Source organism: Anguilla anguilla, chromosome 17 (assembly GCF_013347855.1).
Source record: "Anguilla anguilla isolate fAngAng1 chromosome 17, fAngAng1.pri, whole genome shotgun sequence".
Taxonomy (NCBI): domain Eukaryota; kingdom Metazoa; phylum Chordata; class Actinopteri; order Anguilliformes; family Anguillidae; genus Anguilla; species Anguilla anguilla.
In genome coordinates this window covers 14,679,137-14,700,794 of record NC_049217.1, presented here as the reverse complement: position 1 = coordinate 14,700,794, position 21,658 = coordinate 14,679,137, and the positions used below count along the sequence as shown (strand labels likewise).

At 41.6% G+C, this 21,658-nt stretch overlaps 1 protein-coding gene across 2 annotated transcripts; it reads right to left on the bottom strand.

The window, feature by feature from the left end:
* Positions 1-445: 445 nt before the first annotated feature.
* LOC118216232 (galanin receptor 2b) lies at positions 446-20,862 on the bottom strand. Of its 2 annotated transcripts, none has more exons than XM_035397307.1 (3): positions 20,592-20,862; positions 7,651-8,041; positions 446-2,599 (listed from the first exon to the last, which is right to left on the bottom strand). In XM_035397307.1, exons 2-3 carry the CDS (start codon positions 8,022-8,024, stop codon positions 1,834-1,836), a joined length of 1,140 nt encoding a protein of 379 aa, XP_035253198.1. In that variant the 5' UTR covers positions 8,025-8,041; positions 20,592-20,862; the 3' UTR covers positions 446-1,833. The 2 variants fall into 2 exon arrangements, with proteins under 2 accessions (XP_035253198.1, XP_035253197.1); XM_035397306.1 differs by having other exon boundaries at positions 20,631-20,862.
* Between the last annotated feature and the right edge of the window lie 796 nt (positions 20,863-21,658).

The following is a 21,658-nucleotide window of genomic DNA, read 5'->3' as shown; positions in this document are numbered from 1 at the left end:
TTTTGCATCCTCTTGCAAATGAGTTTCTCTCTGTTTTGTGGTGTGTCAGTCCACCCTTTCTACCTTCCAAGCTGAATAACATGCAATGCTGATCTTTTTTGGTTTTCTCTGAAGTGTTTTATGTGGCCTCCATAGCTCCTTATTGTCAGTTTTGAGACCTAGCTTACTCCACCACAGCAAAACAAAATCCAAGCTGTCCCCTCATCTATTCAATTTTTATTTAATTTTAGTTCGTGCATTATGACTCAAATTGAGTAGTGCTAAAATACTATGTTAGCTATGTTAGACCCACTCAATGATCAACATTCATAGCTTTCCACGTAGAAGATCAGTATACTTACTTTGGTGTCAAAAGGACACAGAACATTAAGTATGCATACGTACAAACTTAAAACCAGTCTTATACTTGCAGTACTGGTGAAGAATAATGATTTGAAAACATCAGTTACTTTATTCTGAATTTATTCTGCATTCTAAAATATGAAAGAGTAAGATTAAACCCTGTAGAAAAATGCATGCACATTTTTCTCTTGCGTACTGGAATACTTGCTGAAACAATGTAAAATTTTTCACATATTTTTTCAATGAACTGTAAACTGCGCAACTTTATTAACACACAACAATCCATGTGCAGCATGTAACAACAAAGGATTTTACATTTTGTACACAGCTGCTTAAAGTTACAACATTTTCTATTTTCCAATAATTTGACACCAGTACTGATGTCAGCCGACATTCAATAAACAAGAAACACAGCATGTCATTTTTTCCCTACATATCAGTGCTTACAATATTTTGCTATTTTTTGGAACACAAAACACAGATAAGAAAATAAATTACATCTCAGTTAAAAGGAAGCTGAAGAACATCAAACATCAAGGAGGAAAATCACAATGAAATTCATATATGACCATCAAGAACACTACATAATAAACAGTGAACAAGTATAGCAATAAAGAAACAAGTGAATAGCACTTTTAAGGTCTTTTAGGTCACGAGTGGACAATTCAATTCCCATCCATTAATGTGCTTAAAATGGCTAATCAGCTAAAATAATGCTGATTCACTCACAGATTAGGCCACAGTAAAATGTTCCCTTCAGGGACACAAAGACAGTTATTTTTAATAAAATCAATAAATTTAATATCAGCTCTTGCATATGATTGTGGTGAAGGAATAATTAAGATCAGAAGTTGGTGTTTTATCCAGAAACAGACAAGGTCCTCCTTGCCCACCCTTGGTTTAGGCAATGGCACAAATCAGAGAGTCTGTACAGTTCTATTGCAGATGGAAAGAGGAGTGTAAGAATTCTGTCTCAGGAGTAGGACTGCAGGTAGAAGATGAACAAGTATAGGGATAATTAAACTAAGGAGAAGAACCTTGACAGCTTTCACATTTTTATGTTTAAGAAGACCTATAGTGCAAGGCTTAGTGCAGAAACAGCTACTGTAATCAAGGCTTTGGGCATGAAAAGGTTAAATAACCCGAGATTAATCAAGTGCATTTAGTGAATGATCTTTTTGGATACATTTCAGTCTTCAAGAATTCACTTTGTAAGTAATGTTTATGATTTCGAAAAATAAACATGCTGAGCAATTCAACCAGACTTACGCATAGCATACAGTAAATCCGATCAATAATGGACAGCATGTGTCCAAAACGTTTCATTCATTTGAACATCATCCTACTGTGGCTTCTGCCAGAAGAGCATTTTCTCTCTCTTTAAAAGCAGAGTCAATTATGCAGTCACAGCAGAAAACGAGCAAGCCATACTGCCCGTTTGTTGGCAGACGGATACCGGCAAAAGAAAAGAGAGTCCCCGCAGCGATCCTCTTACGGGCGCTTCTGGAAAGGCGAGGCTTCCGTCGCCAGGGCGTCCTGCGGGGCCGCGAGGGGCCGGTTCCCCATCTCGCAGTCGTTCTGGGGCCCGTTGTTCTCCTCGTTCACGTGGGACACCTCCGTGGACCCGGCCTCGAACCCGGGCACGGTGTTGGCCACGTGCACCACGTGGACCTTGTTCCGGCCCTTCTTGCTGAGGATGCAGCTGAAGACCTTCTTGAAACCCTTGCGGAAGTGCTTGGACACCAGGGCGTAGACGATGGGGTTGAGGCAGGAGTTGGCGTAGGCCATGCAGTGGGAGAGCAGCCGGAAGGCGTAGGTGGTCTGGTTGAAGGGGAAGTCCCCGTACAGGTAGCAGAGGATCACCACGTGGTAGGGCAGCCAGCAGATGCAGAAGAGCACGGTGACGATGATGATCATCTTGGTCACCTTCCGCTTGGCCCGTTTGGACTCGGACATGCCGTCCAGGGGGTCCACGGCGGTCCACAGGTACTTTATGGTCCTGGTGTAGGACAGGCTGACGATGAGCACCGGTATCACGTACCCGAACACGAAGGTGCAGGTGTCCAGAACCTTCCGGTTGTACTCCTCCCACCCCGGCACGCACACGTTGCCATTGTCGAAGTCGATGAGGTCATAATAGCTCAGGTAGGGCCCCGCAAAGATCAACGACAGGCCCCAGATGATCACCATGGCGACCACCGCATTGCACGGAGTTCTCAGCTCTCTGGAGCGCAGGGGGTAACGGATGGCCAGGTACCTGCGCCAGAGGAGCGGACATTCATTTCAAAATATTAACACCACCCATTTGCTGCAACACTTGCATTTACTGTCTACACAGTAAAATGGTCAGTGTTAATTTAACTCTGGCAGAATTAATGTGAGTTCAAGAGTCCATTGTAAATCAGTGTAAAATTGATGGAAGAGTGCAGGTGAAATGATGGAAGAGTGCAGGTGAAATGATGGAAGAGGTGAGGTGTCCTGCTGGACGGCACTAAAACAAGCTGTTAATTACTGATTCGCCGAGAAATTAAAATTATTCTCTTTCTACAAAATGATTGGTTCAGTATATGATGAGTGCTAGGCTTTTAGGGTTCACAAAACCACAGTCTCCCATCACTGGTAAAATTTTCTACGGTTGACCTAACGCTGAACGTGCTGGAATTTTACTCAGTAAAAATATAGCACATTACACTTCAAATCATCGCTTCAGGAATTAGACCTGTCCAAGTTAAGAGGACGATGAAAATATTGGAAGCATAAAGCAAGACTTCACGTGTTAAAAAAAGAAGAAGTTTTAATCCACTGGAGGGGTTAATCCACAACTCCTGTCACTGCTGCATGCATTTTTAATCAAGAGGAAATGAATGTCTGCGTTCCTTCCTGCCTGGCTACAAATTAAGGGTGGCTGGGGACTGTCAAGCTAAACTGCATTTTTCCAAGGTGGAAGAATTTTCCAGAGTAAGCAAGTTACCCTGACACATTAATATAAAGAGCTTCATATCACAAGGGTCAGGGGAGGTTTAATGTCACCGTAATTCAGGGTTGTCGGTTGTTATCTGAGAAGGGCCAGCACGGGTGCAGGCTTTGGTTCTAGCGCGGCACTAAAAACACCCAGTTCAACAATTGAGGTCTTGATTGAAGAACATGATTCGCTGATTAGTTTAATCAAGTTTTTCTCTCGCCAGGCTAGAACAAAATTCTGCACCCACAACTGCCACTCTCGTGTAACATGGTCACCCCCTGCTCCAAAAGCTGTCATGCTCTGATTCGCTAAAAGCCCCCCAGACGTGCGGGAGCTATGTTTCTGCGTCCCATGGATCCCCTTGTCTTAGATTCATGGCCCTTTTCTCCTCAGTTGACCACACAGGCAGCTAATTGGAAATAACCTGGGTCCTAATGTAACCTTTTTCTGCTGAAATGTCATTCATTAATGGATGCATTAGCCATGATTGGTAATAATTGTAGGGAAATCCTTGTATCGGGTCTAAACTGGCGACTAATGGATTCAGCATTTGTGCTTGAGGTGCCCCCAAAATGAACGGGGTTATTGGCAATTTACTTATGCAGGAAGTGCAATACTGTGCATCACTCTCCTGTTCAGGCAATATATTCACCAATTCCGTTCAAATGGGGCTTTCATTCGTTAAGTGTTGTGAACAGAAACCGAAAATGTGACTACCTTTTCTGTCACCGCTTTGAAATTTCTGAAACATTATAAGTGCTGTGTGTTTGACTGTCAGACCCCCTGAGTTCATTTGAGTTCCAAGAAGTTTGCATGGAGTGACTGACTCACCACTGACAGCAGTATTTAAAAGCAAAAACTGCCTAAAATAGACAGAAATGTTGGCACTATTTTTCTTACCAGTAATCCTCACTTAATGCTTTCAACTGACTCAATTCAGTTGCAAGATTGAAGTTAAGTATAGATGACGTACAACTTATCGACGAGTGCAATTTTGAAACCATGCATTTGACAGTCAGCATACTCAGGTCAAAAAGAGAAATGCTTCTTTTGCCACTTTGGTTGATAAAAGCAGTGTTTTTCAAGTGAATCGATGTTCCAGTGAATGGAAGTTTTATTGCTGTGCCAATTATTCATTTTTAAATGTTTTTTATTACAATTTTGTTTATAATCAGTGGGTCTCTGCCTTTTCTCCCGACCCTTCTACCCCTACATATGAATCACATCTTGCCACATGTTACTTTACATCCACATCCATTTATCCAGAATGACTCACAATGTCTGAAAAATAGAAATACATTCACCTGGTTAAGATAGTAGCACCTGGTTAAGATAGTGCCTGTCTCTTATCAAATTTCCCAGAACACTGAATATTGATAGAACGCCACAAAAGCACTAATGCAAGGGAACTGTACTATCCAAAAACCAAAGTACTAATTCTGGACACAAACAGATTACATACTGACCATTATCCCACTAACACCAATCACTGTTGAAATATATTTCTGTACGTTATTCAATACATTTCTCAGTACAAATGAATTTATGGTGTATTTCAAATGAGCTTCTTATTTCACAACTAAGTGTCTTTGTCACTGATTAGTGTAGATACAAGCAGAAAATATTTTTGGAATAGCCTCTATTGCAGAAAAAAGAAAAACCAAGAATGCTAATATTTGCAACCTCCTAACTAAAACAATGAATTGCCTTTGTTACCTGTATATGTTGTAGGTAACACAAATACAATAGTATATGTATTCACTGTTGCATATTTCTAGAATAAAGATAAGATGCAAATGTTAGATATGTTGTTAGAGAACCAATGATTATTTCTCTGAGCTAACGTTAGCTCCCAACTCTGCAGTGGCTGCAGTTATGCATACCAATCTATGCCTTTTTTCAGTTTAGTGAAGAACCACAGTCGTGCTTCATGAGTCACCACTGTGCCTCATGAAATAAAAAAATCAAAAAATCAAATACGCAATCCCTTAAAGCACTTATCTTTGCACAGCAGCAGTAGTACTGATCAAAGGAGAGACTTATCTGTCACTGACGACAACTGGGGGCCCGGGGGTCACCGCCCCAGTACACACTATGGAATAACTAATTCAGTGGTGCTCCAAGTAACTTAGTAGAAAAAAAGAATTACCTTTGATCATAAAATACCAGCAAGTGTTACCTTTCATCATAAAATACCAACTGAGACATCAGTACTATCCTTTTGGGATAGGCCCATCAATATTGGAGTGTCAGATGTCACTTCAAGCCAAAGCAGTCTTTCTCAGTGCTGTGATGTTCCTCGCAGTCTCAAAATAAATCGAGCTTATCCAGACACATTTACACAGCTTACATTTTTATTAGTTTTAAATGTACAATCCATTTATGCAGCTATATATTTACTGAAGCAATTTGGATTAAATACCTTGCTCAGGGATTAAACGGCAGGGACAGACCCAAACCTGCTGCCTCTTACTGTAGGTACAAGCTTGGTTTCCCTGGCATTATACTACACTGCCTTTACCCTCCATCTGGCAAGAGCAACTGCTCTGGTAGATCTGGCAACTGCAGCTTGCCTGCAGCACCTGCCTACATAACCGACGCCATGACTATGCAGCTGAGCTCACGGACGGCCAAGTGAAAATAACGGTTTTTAAGACCATGCGGAAGCGTATTTCTATGAAGAGCAGTCACATATGAATTGCATCGCATGCTCAGGAAATGTGCTTTAGCAATCTTAAAGTATCCAAAAGAGAGAAAAAAAAAACTCCTTCGGCTTTCATCTGCTGTAGAAGAGATCTAAAGGAAGCTCTGCTTGATGCAGGAGAGTGCCCGGAGTTTAATAAATATATAAGTTGGTGAGAGCCTATTGTGAAACAAAAAAATTGAGAACAAGGAAAAATGCAGACCGAAGTCATCCTGCATTTATATATATATATATATATATATATATATATATGGCACCTCATGAGTAATCATAAACAAGGCATTGTCAATATGTTTTGATCAAACTGCATTATGACTACACACGATGACGTGGTAGGAATAATTTAGAGGCATTATAATAAAATGCACACCATAATCAGCAGTGAAGACTGAGGATTGCAATAGGCTATCATCATTTTCTTGTCATCCTGCAGTGATAAAAGGAAATGACTAATAAATTATGGTTGTGATAATGGGCGTGCGAATCCATCTCTTCCACAACAGAGACCCCAAGCCTACCCCGTGTAACCTCCAATTATAACAGCGGTAAGAGGTCTGATTTGACCTTTACTCCCTGTTCTCTTGCACCGGCATAATTGGTGTGTCTTGACAGAATAACAGAGCAATAACACATCAAGGTGCATCAACTCTCCAAATAATCTGAATCATTACGGGAAAAAAACAAAGCTCTTTTTGAAACCCCTCCTCCCCCCCCCGCCCCCTTTTTCAGAGCATTTTTGGTTCTGTGATGTACGCCCTCTGTTTTTGAAAATTGTCCTCAAAAAAGAAAAAAGAAAAAAGACTCCGGCACTCAGTTCCTCTGAGTGAATGCAGATGTGCGACATGCAGCGATTCGGGTTAGCCCGGAGGCAGCACTGATATCACAGCAGGTCAGAAACCCTGGGCTTGGGGCCTGATTGATTTTGGGGCCTGAGCCGATTTTTGTTTTCATCTGAAATCAGCACCCCATTCAGTCCCAAGAAATCAGGCGAGGTTAAAACCTGCAACTCCCCCCCGGATGAAGGTTGCGCTCCTGCAGAAATGAACCCGCGCTACAGCGTCTTAGGGTCTTAGTGCGCTCTAACACCGCGCGACGTTACCGTGAAACCTGCCTAACGGTCGAGCGCCCTCTGGATCGCCATCGGCGCGCCAGCGTTTGGCGTCAATGCGACAGCGAACCACGAGCAGCCGATCGTCCACCGACTAATCTGCCTTCTCTGAACGGGTGAGGGGTGGCACAGCGGTGCAGTGGGTGGCACTCTCGCCGCACAGCAAGAAGGTTGTGGGTTGGAATCTCAGCTTGGGGCCTTTCTGTGTGGAGTTTGCATGTTCTCTTCGTGTCTGCGTGGGTTTCCTCCCACATGCAGGTAGGCTAATTGGAAATGCTAAATTGCCCATAGGTATGAGTGTGTGAGTGAATGGTGTGTGTGCCCTGCGATAGATTGGCAGCCTGTCCAGGGTGTAATCCTGCCTCTCACCCAATGCATGCTGTGATAGGCTCCGGCACCGCCCATGACCCTGACCAGGAAAAGCGGGTATAGATAATGGATGGCTGGATGAATGGGTGATCCTCATCAGGATTTCCTGCCTTGTGCTCTGAGGTAGGGGAAATCGGGAATGGTGGGGCGGTGGAAGAGACTGACCTGTCGACGGACACGGCGGCCAGCGTGAAGCTGCTGGCGTACATGGTGAGGTTGATGAAGAAGTGCACCACCTTGCACATGAAGGAGCCGAACACCCAGCCCTCCAGGGAGTAGATGGTGGCCTGGAAGGGCACGCAGAAGATGATGAAGAAGAAGTCGGCCACACTCAGGTTGAGGATGAACAGGTTGGTGGTGTTGTAGCCCATCTGCCCGTTCCGGAGGAGCACTGCCAGGACCAGGCTGTTCCCCACCGTGCCCAGCAGGAAGATGAGCGAGAAGACCACCGACACGATCACGCTGGCCGGGTTCAGCTGGTAGTCCGACGACGCGTTCCAGTGGCCCGCCATTTTGTTGAGGTCTTCCTGGTCCGACATGGCTGCCTGAGGGGATCCTAAGCACAGTTTGGGGAGGGGGGGGTGGGGTTGGGGAGGGGCGAAGCTGTTAGCCTGCATCTCACCTATCATGCAGTGTACTTGACTGGAACTTAACAGCTATCAATACTCAAAAAAGCATTTCGACCACCACCGCCCACATTTAAATTGCTCTGAATACTCAGGGAAAAGGAATACTGAAAATATATCTAACTTTTATACATTATGTATAAAATACGTAAGAAAGATTTTGTGAGACTTGTGAAAAATATGGGCAAAGATGCAAGTTATTTCTGCTTATTGCAATATATGCATATTTTTTAAATGTATATTTCAAATAATATTTTAAGAAACTCTACATATTTATGATAAGTTAAAATGGGGGAACTGTTTAGATAAAAATCCTGCACCCAAAGACTAAACAAAATATAAACAAATAAATAATCACAGCAACCACAGACTTAACATCCCCAAAACATTCACACTTTTTACAATGCTGATAACAATGTAGGCATTGTATAAATTCTAATATAATACATTATATGACCAAAAGTATCTGGACACCCCTTGGTTTGGGGCTGTTTTTAGTTCCAGTGAATCCAAATCTTAATGCTACAGCATACAATCACATTATAGATGATTCTGTGCTTCCCCAATGGGTTGGGGAAGATCCTTTCCTGATTCAGCATGACAATGCACCCAGGCACACAGCAAGGTCTATATAGAAATGGCTTTGTCGAGAACGGTGTGGATGAACTTGACTGGCCTATACAGAGCCTTGACCTCAACCCCATCCAAGACCTTTGGGATCAATTAGAAAACCAACTGCAAGCCAGGCCTAATCTCCAAACCTCACTAATACACTTCTGGCTGAATGGAAGCAAATCCCTGCAGCGATGCACCAACACATCTAGTATAAAGCCTTCCCAGAAGAGTGGAGGTTGTTATAGTAGCAAAGGGTGGACCAACTCCATAATTTATATGCCCATGATTTTGGATGAGATGTTGAATGTCAGGTGTCCACATACTTTTGGCCATGTAATGTATACTATACTTACACACACATACTGAATATGTATACAGGTATATACATACTGTACATATAATACTGATGATCGTATGAAAATGTGAAACAGTAATGGGATTAATTGACTCAGTCTGTACATTCTGCTCTTATCAGCCTGAAGTTGGCACTATATTTTTATCTTGAAATAAGAGTTTCAAGGAGTTGAGATGTACCATTTGGCCATGTTGAATTGAGTGAGTCATACAAATTCTATTACATTTCCATCAAAAAAAGAAGATCCTGTGCTTTGGTCTTTTCACTCTTGCAATTGGGACATAAGCCACTTGTGGGTTATCTTGAAAGGACAATAGAATCAATCAATAGGATCAAAGCCAAATACAGTGCATCCCCTTCTGTTAGTGGGAGTGGAATACTGGAAGACATTGGTTTTTAATTTTTACAGGTTTGAAGACGACTTGTCAAACGTACCCCTGACACTAAGTCAGTAGATGATTGCATACAAAATTGATTAGGCTGCAAAAAAAAAAAAAGAAAAAAGAAAAATTCCAAATTAAAAAAGAAAATAGTCAAATTTCAATCACCACTCCACCCCACCCCTCCTCAGGCTCGATTCCATCAGCAGATGTACTGTAAGACTTCTGCCAGCTTTTATCTAATTGCAAAGCAGTTTGCCAAGTAAAGATTCAGATACCAGCTCATATTTGCATTTCAACAAATTCCATTGGAGATATCAAACCAGCATATATAGTAAGAACGTTTTATTGAAACAAGGTTTTTGTGCTGTTTGTCCCTGTGTTAAATGCTTATGGTAAAATATTCTGAAAGGTGTTTCAGAACATTGGAGGGGAACCACAAGGAGTTAACAATTAATTCCAATTCACTTTATGCTTGTGCTAATTGACAATGCACAGCAGAATGAGTAAACACTTCTGTCCCCCTGTAATCCTACATCCTAAAATATACCTAGTCTAGCATGTGTTCATATGATCGTGTGACAGAATATGTATAACAGTAGCCTTGAATCCATGACTGGATATAATTTGGACATCTATGTGGGTCAACAGGCTTTGTTTCTTAATGTTATCCTCATACACTGGTTAACAAATTGCTTGAAGGTACAGATAAATTTATGCAGCCTATGCAGCTTTATGCATCAGTGCGATCCAACAGTGAAGTGGGCCTGGAGGGAACAGAAAGAAATGCTCTATACTTGGTCACACCACAATACTGAGTGGGAAGATGTGGTGACTAATGTTAAACGCAATGGAAGCAAGCCAGTAACCAAGCACTCCCTGAGAAAGTGATAAGTCTAAGGACCAGTTCTGGGCAGTTTGAGCTGTCTGTCCAATTCTGAGCAATTTTTGGAACAAAGCTGGAGGGAATAAAAAAACAATTAACATGAAAGGAAAGGGTTGTAGAACACAAACGTGTAGAAATCATTTACATTACATGTTCAAAGGGAATAAAAGATGCGTTCTGAGGCTAGGCGATTACCATAAACTGACAAAAATAAATAAATGCTGCATAGACTAATGCTGAGTGGCAAAAATAACACAAAACATAATGATGCCTAAAATTACATTATGAACTCTTGAAATTTGAGTGCTCTCTTCTTCTTGGCTGAAGTGGAATCATGCAATATTAAAAGGGCAACAGTGTGGATACTCGAACGTGTATTAGATTCAGACGCGTTCCAGGAGTGGATCCGTTTGGGCCGTAGTTACAGTAGTAGCACATATCCGTGCAAATGACTTTAAACTTGATCTCTGGCACGATGGGTGTGAATTACCGAGCTGTGTGTGCAGGCGTTGTTGGGCAGAAGTGCTACACGAAAGAAACCTACACAGCTCTATCTGACAAGAAAAAAAAAAACACCAGGATTTAATTCCTTTGATGATTATATGTATTGCAGAATACAACTTTGCGAGATTTTCTTGTTGTGCTGAATTATTGGACTCAAAGCAGAACGGTGCTTACAGAAAATAACTAAGCGCTGATAAAAATCAATTATTTTCGCACCAGTGCATATCGAATGTTTTTTTTTCTTTTAATGGAATTTTTATGGTTGTTTCTATCTGACATATTTGGCACAGTATTCTGCAATGTCAAGCAGGGAGGCCAAATTAAATTATGACAGAAAGGTCAAATTAAATGTAGTCGTGATTCACGTCCATCTCCCCCAGTAACAGCCCTCTGTCTAAAAAAAAACCTCATATTTCCCATGATCCATAGCTGTGATGGCACTCAATAGCTGAGCTCCTTTTCACAGTAACCGTCATGATGGTCACGTATTCCCCCTTGACTCAGTTTGTGTGCTCAAAATTAACAGAAATAAGCCATTTGTGAGCTTTTTCGGGAAATTAACCTGCTACATTCATTACCACTGAGAAGCCAGCATCGCTGTAAGAAGAATTTGTCGGGAAGGGTTCAAATTGACAGGAGAAGAACTCAGAGACTGATGCCACCATTACGCAGAGGTTTTGAAGAATCACATTCATTAGAGAGCTGCTACATCATAGCAATCAGAGGGAGCTCTCAGTCATTATGGTCCCAGGCTCATTTTCCATGGCGAGTTTAATCAATTATTGGAATGAAAAAAATGCAGTCTGTATTTGACTTTGTCATATATATATATATATATATATATATATATATTTTTTTTTTTTTTACTGTATACCATTGACAGTTTTCACTGTGGTATGACCTGGGATATGTGATCATTTATCTTTTGGTATGACTTTGGGCATACCAAAAGGGGCTTTTTCCCCTTTATGATTACCTTCTGGCCAGACATAAGGGTTTATTGTGCTGCTGAGATATGAAAACGAAAGAAAACGCTCTGATGCTCCTTTTGATGTGAAAGATGGCGCGCTAACCCTCGTTTGGGCTGAATGAAAACAAAGATGAACTTCACATTTCAGTCCCCGGATGAGAGTAAATTTCTGTAAATGGACTTTGAGGCTATGATCATTTGTTAGCCGTATGTTACTTACGCTTATTGTAGTAGTAACTTAACCAAATGTAGTCTTGTTTTCTTACAAATCGTGCAGGGCTGTTATTGAACCAGAAAACACTCAGACCGGGGAAAAAAAGCAATAAAAATGAAAAACCAAGAATGCAGAAATATCTCCTGGGGTCTGGGTATGACAAACAGAGTGAGAAAAAAAACCCTCTCACAAAAGCAGCAAGAAAACCACTATTTTGAGCGCTAAGAGGCTTGCTGTGCACAACTGCTACAGTTTCTGTGTTACACATGGTCTCCTCCTAAGGGGACACAGGAGACCGTGCCTTTTATAACTGGCCTAATAAAGACAATGGGCAACACCTCAGCTGATTGCTGATTGATCAGCCACAGGTGAGCATATCGTTGCTGTTAAAGTTCCTATAGGCCCTCCCCAGCCGTGAGAGGGAACAGGTGTGGTTGTCTGCAGCTAGCGAAGAGGAGTACCCTGCCCTTCCATCCCAATGACACAGTAACTTATTACAACCGTTGTGCTCGGCAAAACTGTTCTTCTCATTCGATACTGCAGTACAAGCATTCCACCAGCATCTGCTGGATACCATGAGTCATGATTTCTGTTGCCTTAAAACTCGAGGCAAAGACTCGAAACATGGCTGCTCCCACTCTCTGTCAAATTTAGGTTTATCAGGAAAATGTTATTGATACGCACCAAACCGTGCAATTGACAGAAGGTACTTACTGCACCTGTATTATATAGATAATGGTTTGACATGCACTTCCATTCATTTTGCCAAAAATGATCAATGTCCATCTCTTGTATTCCACCACCGATGTTTATTTTTTCTTTTTTTCTTTCAAGGGAACAACAGTTCTTTCACAAATCCTTGCAATTTCATGAAAATCCATCACAGCAGTTTCCATTGAAAAGGAAATGTGTTTTTTGTACATTGAATTTATTTTGCATTCCTGTATGCCTCCTTTTCATGTTAAACAGTTTCTTAATGAATAACAACAAACCCTACTTTCAAACACACTAGTGCACTGATGATAAAATGATTTTTTCAGTTAGTGAAATGTAATTTTCTGGATCAACACTCCTCTCAAAGGCCATGTTCAGACTGCAGAAGTGGCCCAAATCCAAATTTTTTTGCCTATGTGTGATTCAGATTTTTTCTGAGCTGTGTGAACACAAAAATGTGATCTTTTCATATCAGATTTGGGTCACTTCCATATGTATCAAGCACATCCAATCTGTGGCTATGTGATCGCTGTGAGAATGGTCATATATTGGAATATATATGAATATAATATAATATAATATTGGAATTTGAGTGGTTTTAACGTCACACTTCACTGTACAGGTGCAGATCACTATCGTCATAACTTTGCATTGGCAGTGGCTCAATAAAAAAAAAAACAAAATGGAGAAGAGTGACGGCAGTCAGTGGCAAGACATTGAAGTCACCCACTCATCTCTCAGCACAGAAGTGCCAGCAATAGCTGCTAATACAGCTAAAGCTATTCCTTAGGCCTTCCTCCTCCTTCTTGGCCTACTCCTCAACAGCACAGATTGACACTTGCAACGCTATTTTGCCAGTAGCTATGATGAACTGTCTAAAAAATATAACCTTTTTTGTTGTTAATGTGCGTATGTGGTGTCTTTCCACTGGGGGACCAAATCCATATTAATGCCCATGATTTTGGATGAGATGTTGATGTCAGGTGTCTACATTCTTTTGGCCATGTAGTGTATTTCCTTCACTTCTTCCCTCCACTTAGCAAACCCTCCAGTGACATTACACTTTCTGAGCGAGGGGGACTGATCAAGAGTGAGAGGCCAGGACTGTTTTAATTGGAACAACCTGACACTGCTTCCGCTCTTCGACATTTGGAAACAATGGCTCACTGCGAAAGCAGGTTGTTAGTGACCATGGCGACAGCTGAAATCACGGCGTGCGCGTTGTAAGCACATATTTCAGGGCTCCCTTCCTCATATTTACAGGAAACAGATGAAGGTTATGACAATTATGACTTTACATTATGATCCAGAATTTATTTTGTGCGGAAAATATTTTACGGCCTTATAGGCTACCTTCATTACAGGCATTTAGCAGACGCTCTTATCCAGCATAGCAACATAGCATTTTTTTTTTACATTGTATCCATTTATATATATATACTGAAGCAATGCAGGTTAAATACTTTGCTCAAGAGTACAACAACAGTGCCCTACCCAGGAATTGAACCTACAACCTTTCGGTTACAAGCCCAGTTCCTTACCCACTGTGCTACACTACCGCCTCACATAATAGTTACCTTCATAATAGTTTCATGAAATCAACAGCCACATAGGCCCACACCATCTCTCTGCTTCCAGCATGCGTAACAGATGAAGCAGTATGCCAAGGGTCCAGAGCAGTCTCTCGTTTTCCACACTTTCACTTTTCAATCACTCTGATAACGGTTTATCTTAGTCTTATCCACCCAAAAGACTTATTTTCAAAACTCATCAGGCTCATGTTTGTATTTTTGTCATATTTAATGTCACCTTTCTGTTCATGGTGCTGATAAGAGGTTTACATTTAGGAGTGCAGCCTCCGTAATTCACCTCTCTTCAGTCTTCTGTTTCCTGTGATACTTTCACCTCTCAATGTATGGAGTAATTGCTAAATGATGCTGACTTGGACTTTACTCACTGAATGGCATTGTTCAATGTCTGTTAAAAAAAAAAAACATGAAATAAATAGAGATATCATGAATTTTGGTTCATAATCATTTGATTCAAAAGTAAATTTGGAGCTAGGGTGGAGAAGCTCTGTGGTAGGAACGAGTGAGAACCATTCACTCAGATGGCAGGGAGTGCAAGCCTCCCTGCTGCAGCAAAGCAGAGTAGTCGAGCCGGCATATAGGGTTGAATTATGTCCTGTAGGCAGGCAGACAGAACCTGATCCTGGCAGTGATTGGTGGTCAGTGGAGTGACCTCAGCAGAGGAGTGACCTGTTATATCATGAAAGGAAGTAGCGAGAACCTTGGAACTGAGAACTGAGGGTGCATCGCCATGACTTGTGAACAATCTCGCTATTTGAAAGGATGATATTTGCTGACTCTGTTGGATGTGGGAAAACCAAAGGCTTGAAGACAGTGGATACCTGTGCTTGCTTAAATTACAATGGAAAGACCCTTCCGCTGGCAGACATCTTACTTCTGGGGCATTTTGGGGATTCCCCTCTTCAATCAAGGGTGACTGAGCACGAAGAAGCAGGCATTATTTTAGGATTAGGATGGGCCCATTTTTTTTCCTCTCACAACACTGTTAATTCTTTTTGTTTTAAAATGGGAACTCAACTTGTGGTTGAGCATCTCCAATTCCCATCCCAATTTGAATGGCCAATCATCTGCAGCTGCAGCTGCATTCATGCTGCAAACTTCACCGCCTATTCTGGCATGTACAGACATCCACAGATCTCTGAAACATATTGCATTGCCAGCTATCAAAATTCGTTCAACTGTGTAGGGTGCTTGTTGCTCATTTGTGCAAATTTCTCTCAAGTGCACCTGTTTTATCATCAAATAATGCCATCTGCCATCAACCATCATCAATGTGTAGTTCCAACAAAGCGTGTACTGTAACCATGGGAAAAAACAATTTGTTCCAGATCCAAAGCAACAGTTTATTTATCAGCAATAATATTCAATGCTGTGGATAAAAGTAGGGGAACACAACATAGATTCAAAAATATTATATTCTTTTACATGTCAGCTGCATCTGTGCTTGCTGAGGTTAATTGCCTTTTTTTTTTTTTTTTTTACCTATTTCCCTCATTCTATTTATGAATTTATTCATTTTTTAAATTAATGAATATTTATTCACAAGTATCCACGGTTAATCACCCAAAAGTACCTCAAACTCTACATCACACTTCGAAGTGCTGCTTGTGTAAATAAATAACGTGTTTGTCTATTGTCACACATTGTCCGTGTCATGGAATAAACCCTTTTCGAGGGAGGGACGAAACGGTTGATGACGAGGTTGCAGCGCATGTCCTGCAAATTATCTTTCGTTCAGCAGTTTCCAAACAAAACCGAGCAAAGTACAAACCAAAGGCCTTTGGTTTGTATTCCCAGCTATCACTGTCACATACGACCTCCCCAGAATCTACAAAGCATGCACACGTTTAGCTGGTTAGTAACAGCTAAGACAATTGAATGCTTTAGTTTGTGTCTTTTTAAACTGACTGAGATTGGTATTACTTTTTGGTTTGCTCTAGTAGTGCCTGTGATAATGGTCATTATGGTGTTACAGCTTGGACAGCTTCCCTGGGATTAACCACGATTGGTTATGCTTTGCACGTCCCTCAGCGCACACACGGAGACAGTCACTAGCGCCGAATCCTGTATGCGCATTACGGTGTGTGCGCGCACTGTAGCTCTAGCCCACATTTAGTGCAACATGTAGTGCTTACATCAACCGCCATTATTAATTCCCTTCCCTTCCCCTGGTTAATAATTTATTCATTCAATAAAACAATGACACTTTTACAATCAGGACCGTAATATGAACCTCTGCCCAACAGTGTTGTCCTGATGGGTTTCCATGTTTACGAACGCTGACCTGCATAGAAAGTAACAGCAAGCCATCTTACAGTTTTGCTGTAATTTGCGCAGTCACAGGAAGTTAACAAGCTTACAATTAGCTGCTGGGAAATCGTTTAACGGCTTTTAAAAAGGTGATCATCTTTACACAGAGGTGTTTTATGAAATACCATAGCCTATTGAATATAGAAATTCCAATTAATCCAGCGGTCAAGGACATTTTTATCTTAAGCCCAATTTTATTATTTAAATAAAGAATGAAACTATTTGCAAGACCATCATACCTGTAGGATAAATAATACAGCTAAATGTCATTGCACACTGCAGTTGTGTGTGTGGTGGTGGTGGTGGTGGTGGGGGGGGGGGGGGGGGGGGGAGGGGGGAATGTTCCTGTAAAATTTCATACAAGTTGGCCTTATGGAGCTTATGCAAATGATTATAACTATAGCACCACAAGCCTGGGCATCCTTGTCCACACTGGGTATATTTCATCCACTGAAGTATTGCTGTTATCCTTGTAAATTTGTGGCCATGTGCATATTTTGGGCGTGGTCAGCCATTTTTGCTGAATTGAAAGTGTAATCCTGCAGCCATCTTTGTACATAAAGATTTCCCTTCGCCATTTAACACAGGAAAATGCTGTAGATCATGTATAATCGGGCAAACGTTGTAGGAGAAGTGCAAAAATAAGTTTTCCAAAAAAATTCAAAATGGCAGAACATCCAGTATGGCAGACACTGCGGGTTCTATTTAATTATTTGTTCAGCTTCAGGAGGTAGAGGTATGGAAGAAATTAGGTGCATGTACGAGAAAAGGGATGGCCATAATAATATGTTGCAATTTTGCAGGTGGCTCTGCAGTGCCACCTAGAGTGTCAGCAACATGGGCGTCATGCTTAAATAAAAATTGGCAGCCACACTGGACATGCCTGCCAAGTTTCATGAGTTTTTGAGCAGGGGAAAGGAGTGAAATTTTAGCAAGAGGCAGAAGAAAAATAAGAAGTAGAAGAAGAAGAATCTAGCAAAAACAATAGCGGTCTTACACACCCTTGGTGCCCCCTCATAATAATAATAATAATAATAATAATAATAATAATAATAATAATAATAATAATACATTTGCATCACACTTTCCACACTTTCTCACCAGTTAATTTCGGATCTTAAATATCTGATGTACAGTATTATTCTTGCGAAGTTAATTGAACCTACCCACCGTTACATTTCTTCTGAGGTAATTATGAAACTTTGATGCCATCAGCTTTTTGAAGACTATCCTTGATTTCGCTACGCTATTTAGGTATTTCTGAACCATTCAGAGGAGCTGCAGTGTGATTTGCCCTCAATTTTCAGCAGTCGATTCACCCAGGTTTACAATTACACTGCGATTATCTTGAATAGGGACCCAAAATCCATATTCCTTTTAGCTGTGTCCTTTTATGTGTCCACCATGTCCATGGTATTTCTCAATTAGGGTTGACATTTCGCAAGGTAGCGCTTTTAAGATTTCACAAGTTTTAATGCCTCAAATTCTTTAAAACTCAAATGACTAACCAGCTGAGAAAACCCATGCAAGGCCCATTTGTGACAGCTCTGAATCTAAAGCAGATCATTCAAACAGTGAGCACATTTGAAAGAATCGCAGACTCTGTGTTCTGAACATGTCCACAAAAAATGAATGTTTTTTGCGGTCATGCGGAAACAATTCCAATATCACCTTTCAGACAGAAACCCCACGCTGAAATCATCTTGTTCCTTATTCAGCCACCAATACAAAAGAGTGTTCCATGTGACTCATGCTTGGTTTTCATATAATGGCTGTATCTCAATCGCAAGGGGTCTGCCTATGAAGATAGCATTAGCCCTGCTGTGCTTTTAAGGCGCATCCCAAACCCAAAGTCATCACCAAACGCGTCCTTTTGAGGTGCCTTATTTTTGGCCTGAGTGAGCAGGAGGGATAGCGGTGCTCCGAGTTGACCTATTTTACATAAATTGTAGCGTAGACCCTTGATTATAGCACCCAAAGTCTTTGTGTTGTCACTATCAACTGAGACAGAGCACAAACTTGAATACAGCATGGCAGGGCTTCCAGAATGACTCGTTATTCACCAGGAAGGACATCCCGCAAATCTTTGTGACAACCTCGGAAATGTTCAATTGCATTAAAAGTGTTGGCAGCTGGTGTCACTGGCAGTAAACGGGCACTGAACGTGTAGTGAATCAACCATCTGATGTAGTTACATCTACATGTCTATGGAAAATAACCAATCTTTATGTCCATAGAAAATAACATATTTTAATTGCGTTACACAATTCATGTGAGTAGTATGTTGAATGTTTACAGAATTACAGGCTTGCTGCTAGCAATGAGCATACTGGCTCATAGAGTTAGCCAACACAGGCAAGCGAGTGAACTGTGAAATTTTGTGGGTTAAAATAAACAGGAAAACAATCAGTTTTACCAAAGGAATTACATAATTTAGTTTAACATTTTTAATATATGTATATGCATAAAAAGATGAAAGTGCGTATGAAAAATAAAAACTACTTTGGCGTATTTCAATTTGGGAGACACTGCATATCTTATATATATTGAAAGTTTACAATTCTCAGTTTTATTCAAATACATACTCATACTACTTTTATAACCCTGGATGCGTTCCCAACTGTTTCTCCTGCTGTTCTCTCTCTCCTCCTGGTAACACTTAATGAATTCAAGTCACCATAGAATTCTTCTCAAGTCAGTCATCATAAATATTTCAAAGGATCTAAAGGTAAGATTTTGTGGGTGCTTTTAGAGAACGGAGAACTGGCAGCGCTTTTGTGACTCAACTGGCAACCAACTATTCCCACTTTCTGATCCCCTGCATCCCCTGCATCCATCACAAGCAGAAAGCAGGAGGATTCTGGGAGCTTGCCATCCCACCCCCCTTTTTTCACTCAGAGGCTCCCTCGGGGGAACGCGCACGCAAAGCCTCCTAACTCCCCTTCCACGGGGGGGGGGGGGGGGGGGGGGGGGGGCGGGGGCCGGCTGACATCCAGTCAGACAGTGTGGAGGGTTCCTTTACGAAGTGACTAAGAGTCCGGGGCGGGCGAGCGGGGGTTTGGGTGGGGGGTGGGGGGGGTGGCGTGCGGGTTTGGCTCGCGTTCCGCACCGCCTGCCGCCTGCCGCCGGCGCACGCGGCGGTAAAGGGAGAAGGCTGCGTGGGCGAGAGCGGACGGCGCCGCCGGAGCGGTTTCGGGGTTGAAGGTAGCGCGAGTGTCCCTGAGCCCGCGCTCCTGCGCTGATCAAAACTGACATCTCCCTACAACCCGGGCGGCTCCGTTGCCGTCTGTCACAAAGCAGTGCTTTCAGACCGGTCCCTGCCATCGTACCATCGCTTATAAATAGCAATCAGCTTATTCCGAGTCCCGTTTGTTTTAGAGCTAATAGCCCACGATACAGTGCAGTCCATAAGTATTTTGACAGTGACACAATTTCTGCTGTTTTGGTGCTGTACTCCAGTATATCTTTACCATCATTTAATACATTTATGGAACATATTGTCTTAAGCTAGGGACTTGAGGAAAACACATTTACATTTATCACTGGTACTAGATAGACCCGAGTGCATCAATATCAGACCCGATAAAGACCAGAACAGTAGAGACGGGAGACCTGATGGAGCAACTTCAGTATGCAGGTCCGCATGTGCTTTTATGCACACTCTCCGAAACCCATTTAGTGACTCTTACTCAAGGGCATGCAGATTTTTTTCAAACACAATCACTAAATACTGATATTATCCTAACTGCAGTAATATTGATGCTACTGTACATTCCCCCAGGTGTTTGCTGCAAAACACATTTCATGGAAAATTCAGTTTTTCAGGTAAAGAGTAATTTATGCTGGCTATACAAAACGTGCATGCTATGGGAAGCTTTATAAATGAAATGAGCATCTGTTCTGTTCAAAACTGGAATTCTAACTAGAAAGCAGAGTCTCTTGCCTGATCGTTTCCACCAGAGGAGACGGAAGCTTTGCTCACCAGGTTTAGCGCCACTCCTGAGCTACGACGATCAAATGATTCAGCCTGGAGGTAATGAGGCTGCTTTAATTCCCCCCGATCTGTCCGCTGCAAACACTGTAGCCCTTCTCTCCTCTTCAACAATCTCTGCTTCTCTCACTCTGTCCTCACTCACTATCTCACACTGCCCTGTCTCTGTTGCTCTCTTACTCTACTCTCTTTCTCTCTCTCATTTTCTCTCTCTCGCTCTCCATCTCCCCACCTCTCTCTCTCTCTCTCTCTCTCTGTCTCACACACACACACACACACACACACACACATCCCTGCAATTGAAAGCTCCACCTCCACTTTTACTCTATGTAATGTTGGCATTCACTGCAGAAAGATTAAACATCACAGTCGTGCTTTTTAATGATATTGCAACAAACAATGTTTTATCGGTTTTATCCTGCATCTTTGTATCTTTGGATCCTGTTGCTGATATTTCAGTCACGTTACATCCATAACCTTGGCACTGGCAAAATATATATTTGTGTTAATTAAATTGCATTCACACAGTAGCAGACTGTGCGGTCAGAGACAGGGCTTTCAATAACACCACAGCATTTACAGTCTTTATGTGGAAAAATTGATTAACAATATAACAATTGATTCACTAAATACTCATATAACCAGTTTTCCTCATTTTTATTTACATCGCAAAAAATTGTGCACATTTCATAAATAGTATTTGGAATTGCAGACATACTGGATGAACTCTTCACTGTCCACGTCGACACTCATAGCTTATTCATGGAACATGCACAGATTTGTAAGTTTTAAGGGTAAAGCACAAGTTTTGTTTGATAGCCTTTATTGCAGGTTTAAACTGAAAGCTAATGCAGTAGTTAACAGAGAGGTGTGTCATTTTTTGTGACATTTTTATAAATCAAATTTATCTGTGTGTGTTTATCTGTGAGTTTGTCAATGGATTATTCAGATCATTGGTACACTTGTTAATCAAGTCAAATGAACAAAACCAGGTTGAGACCACTGATCTTTTTAATGGA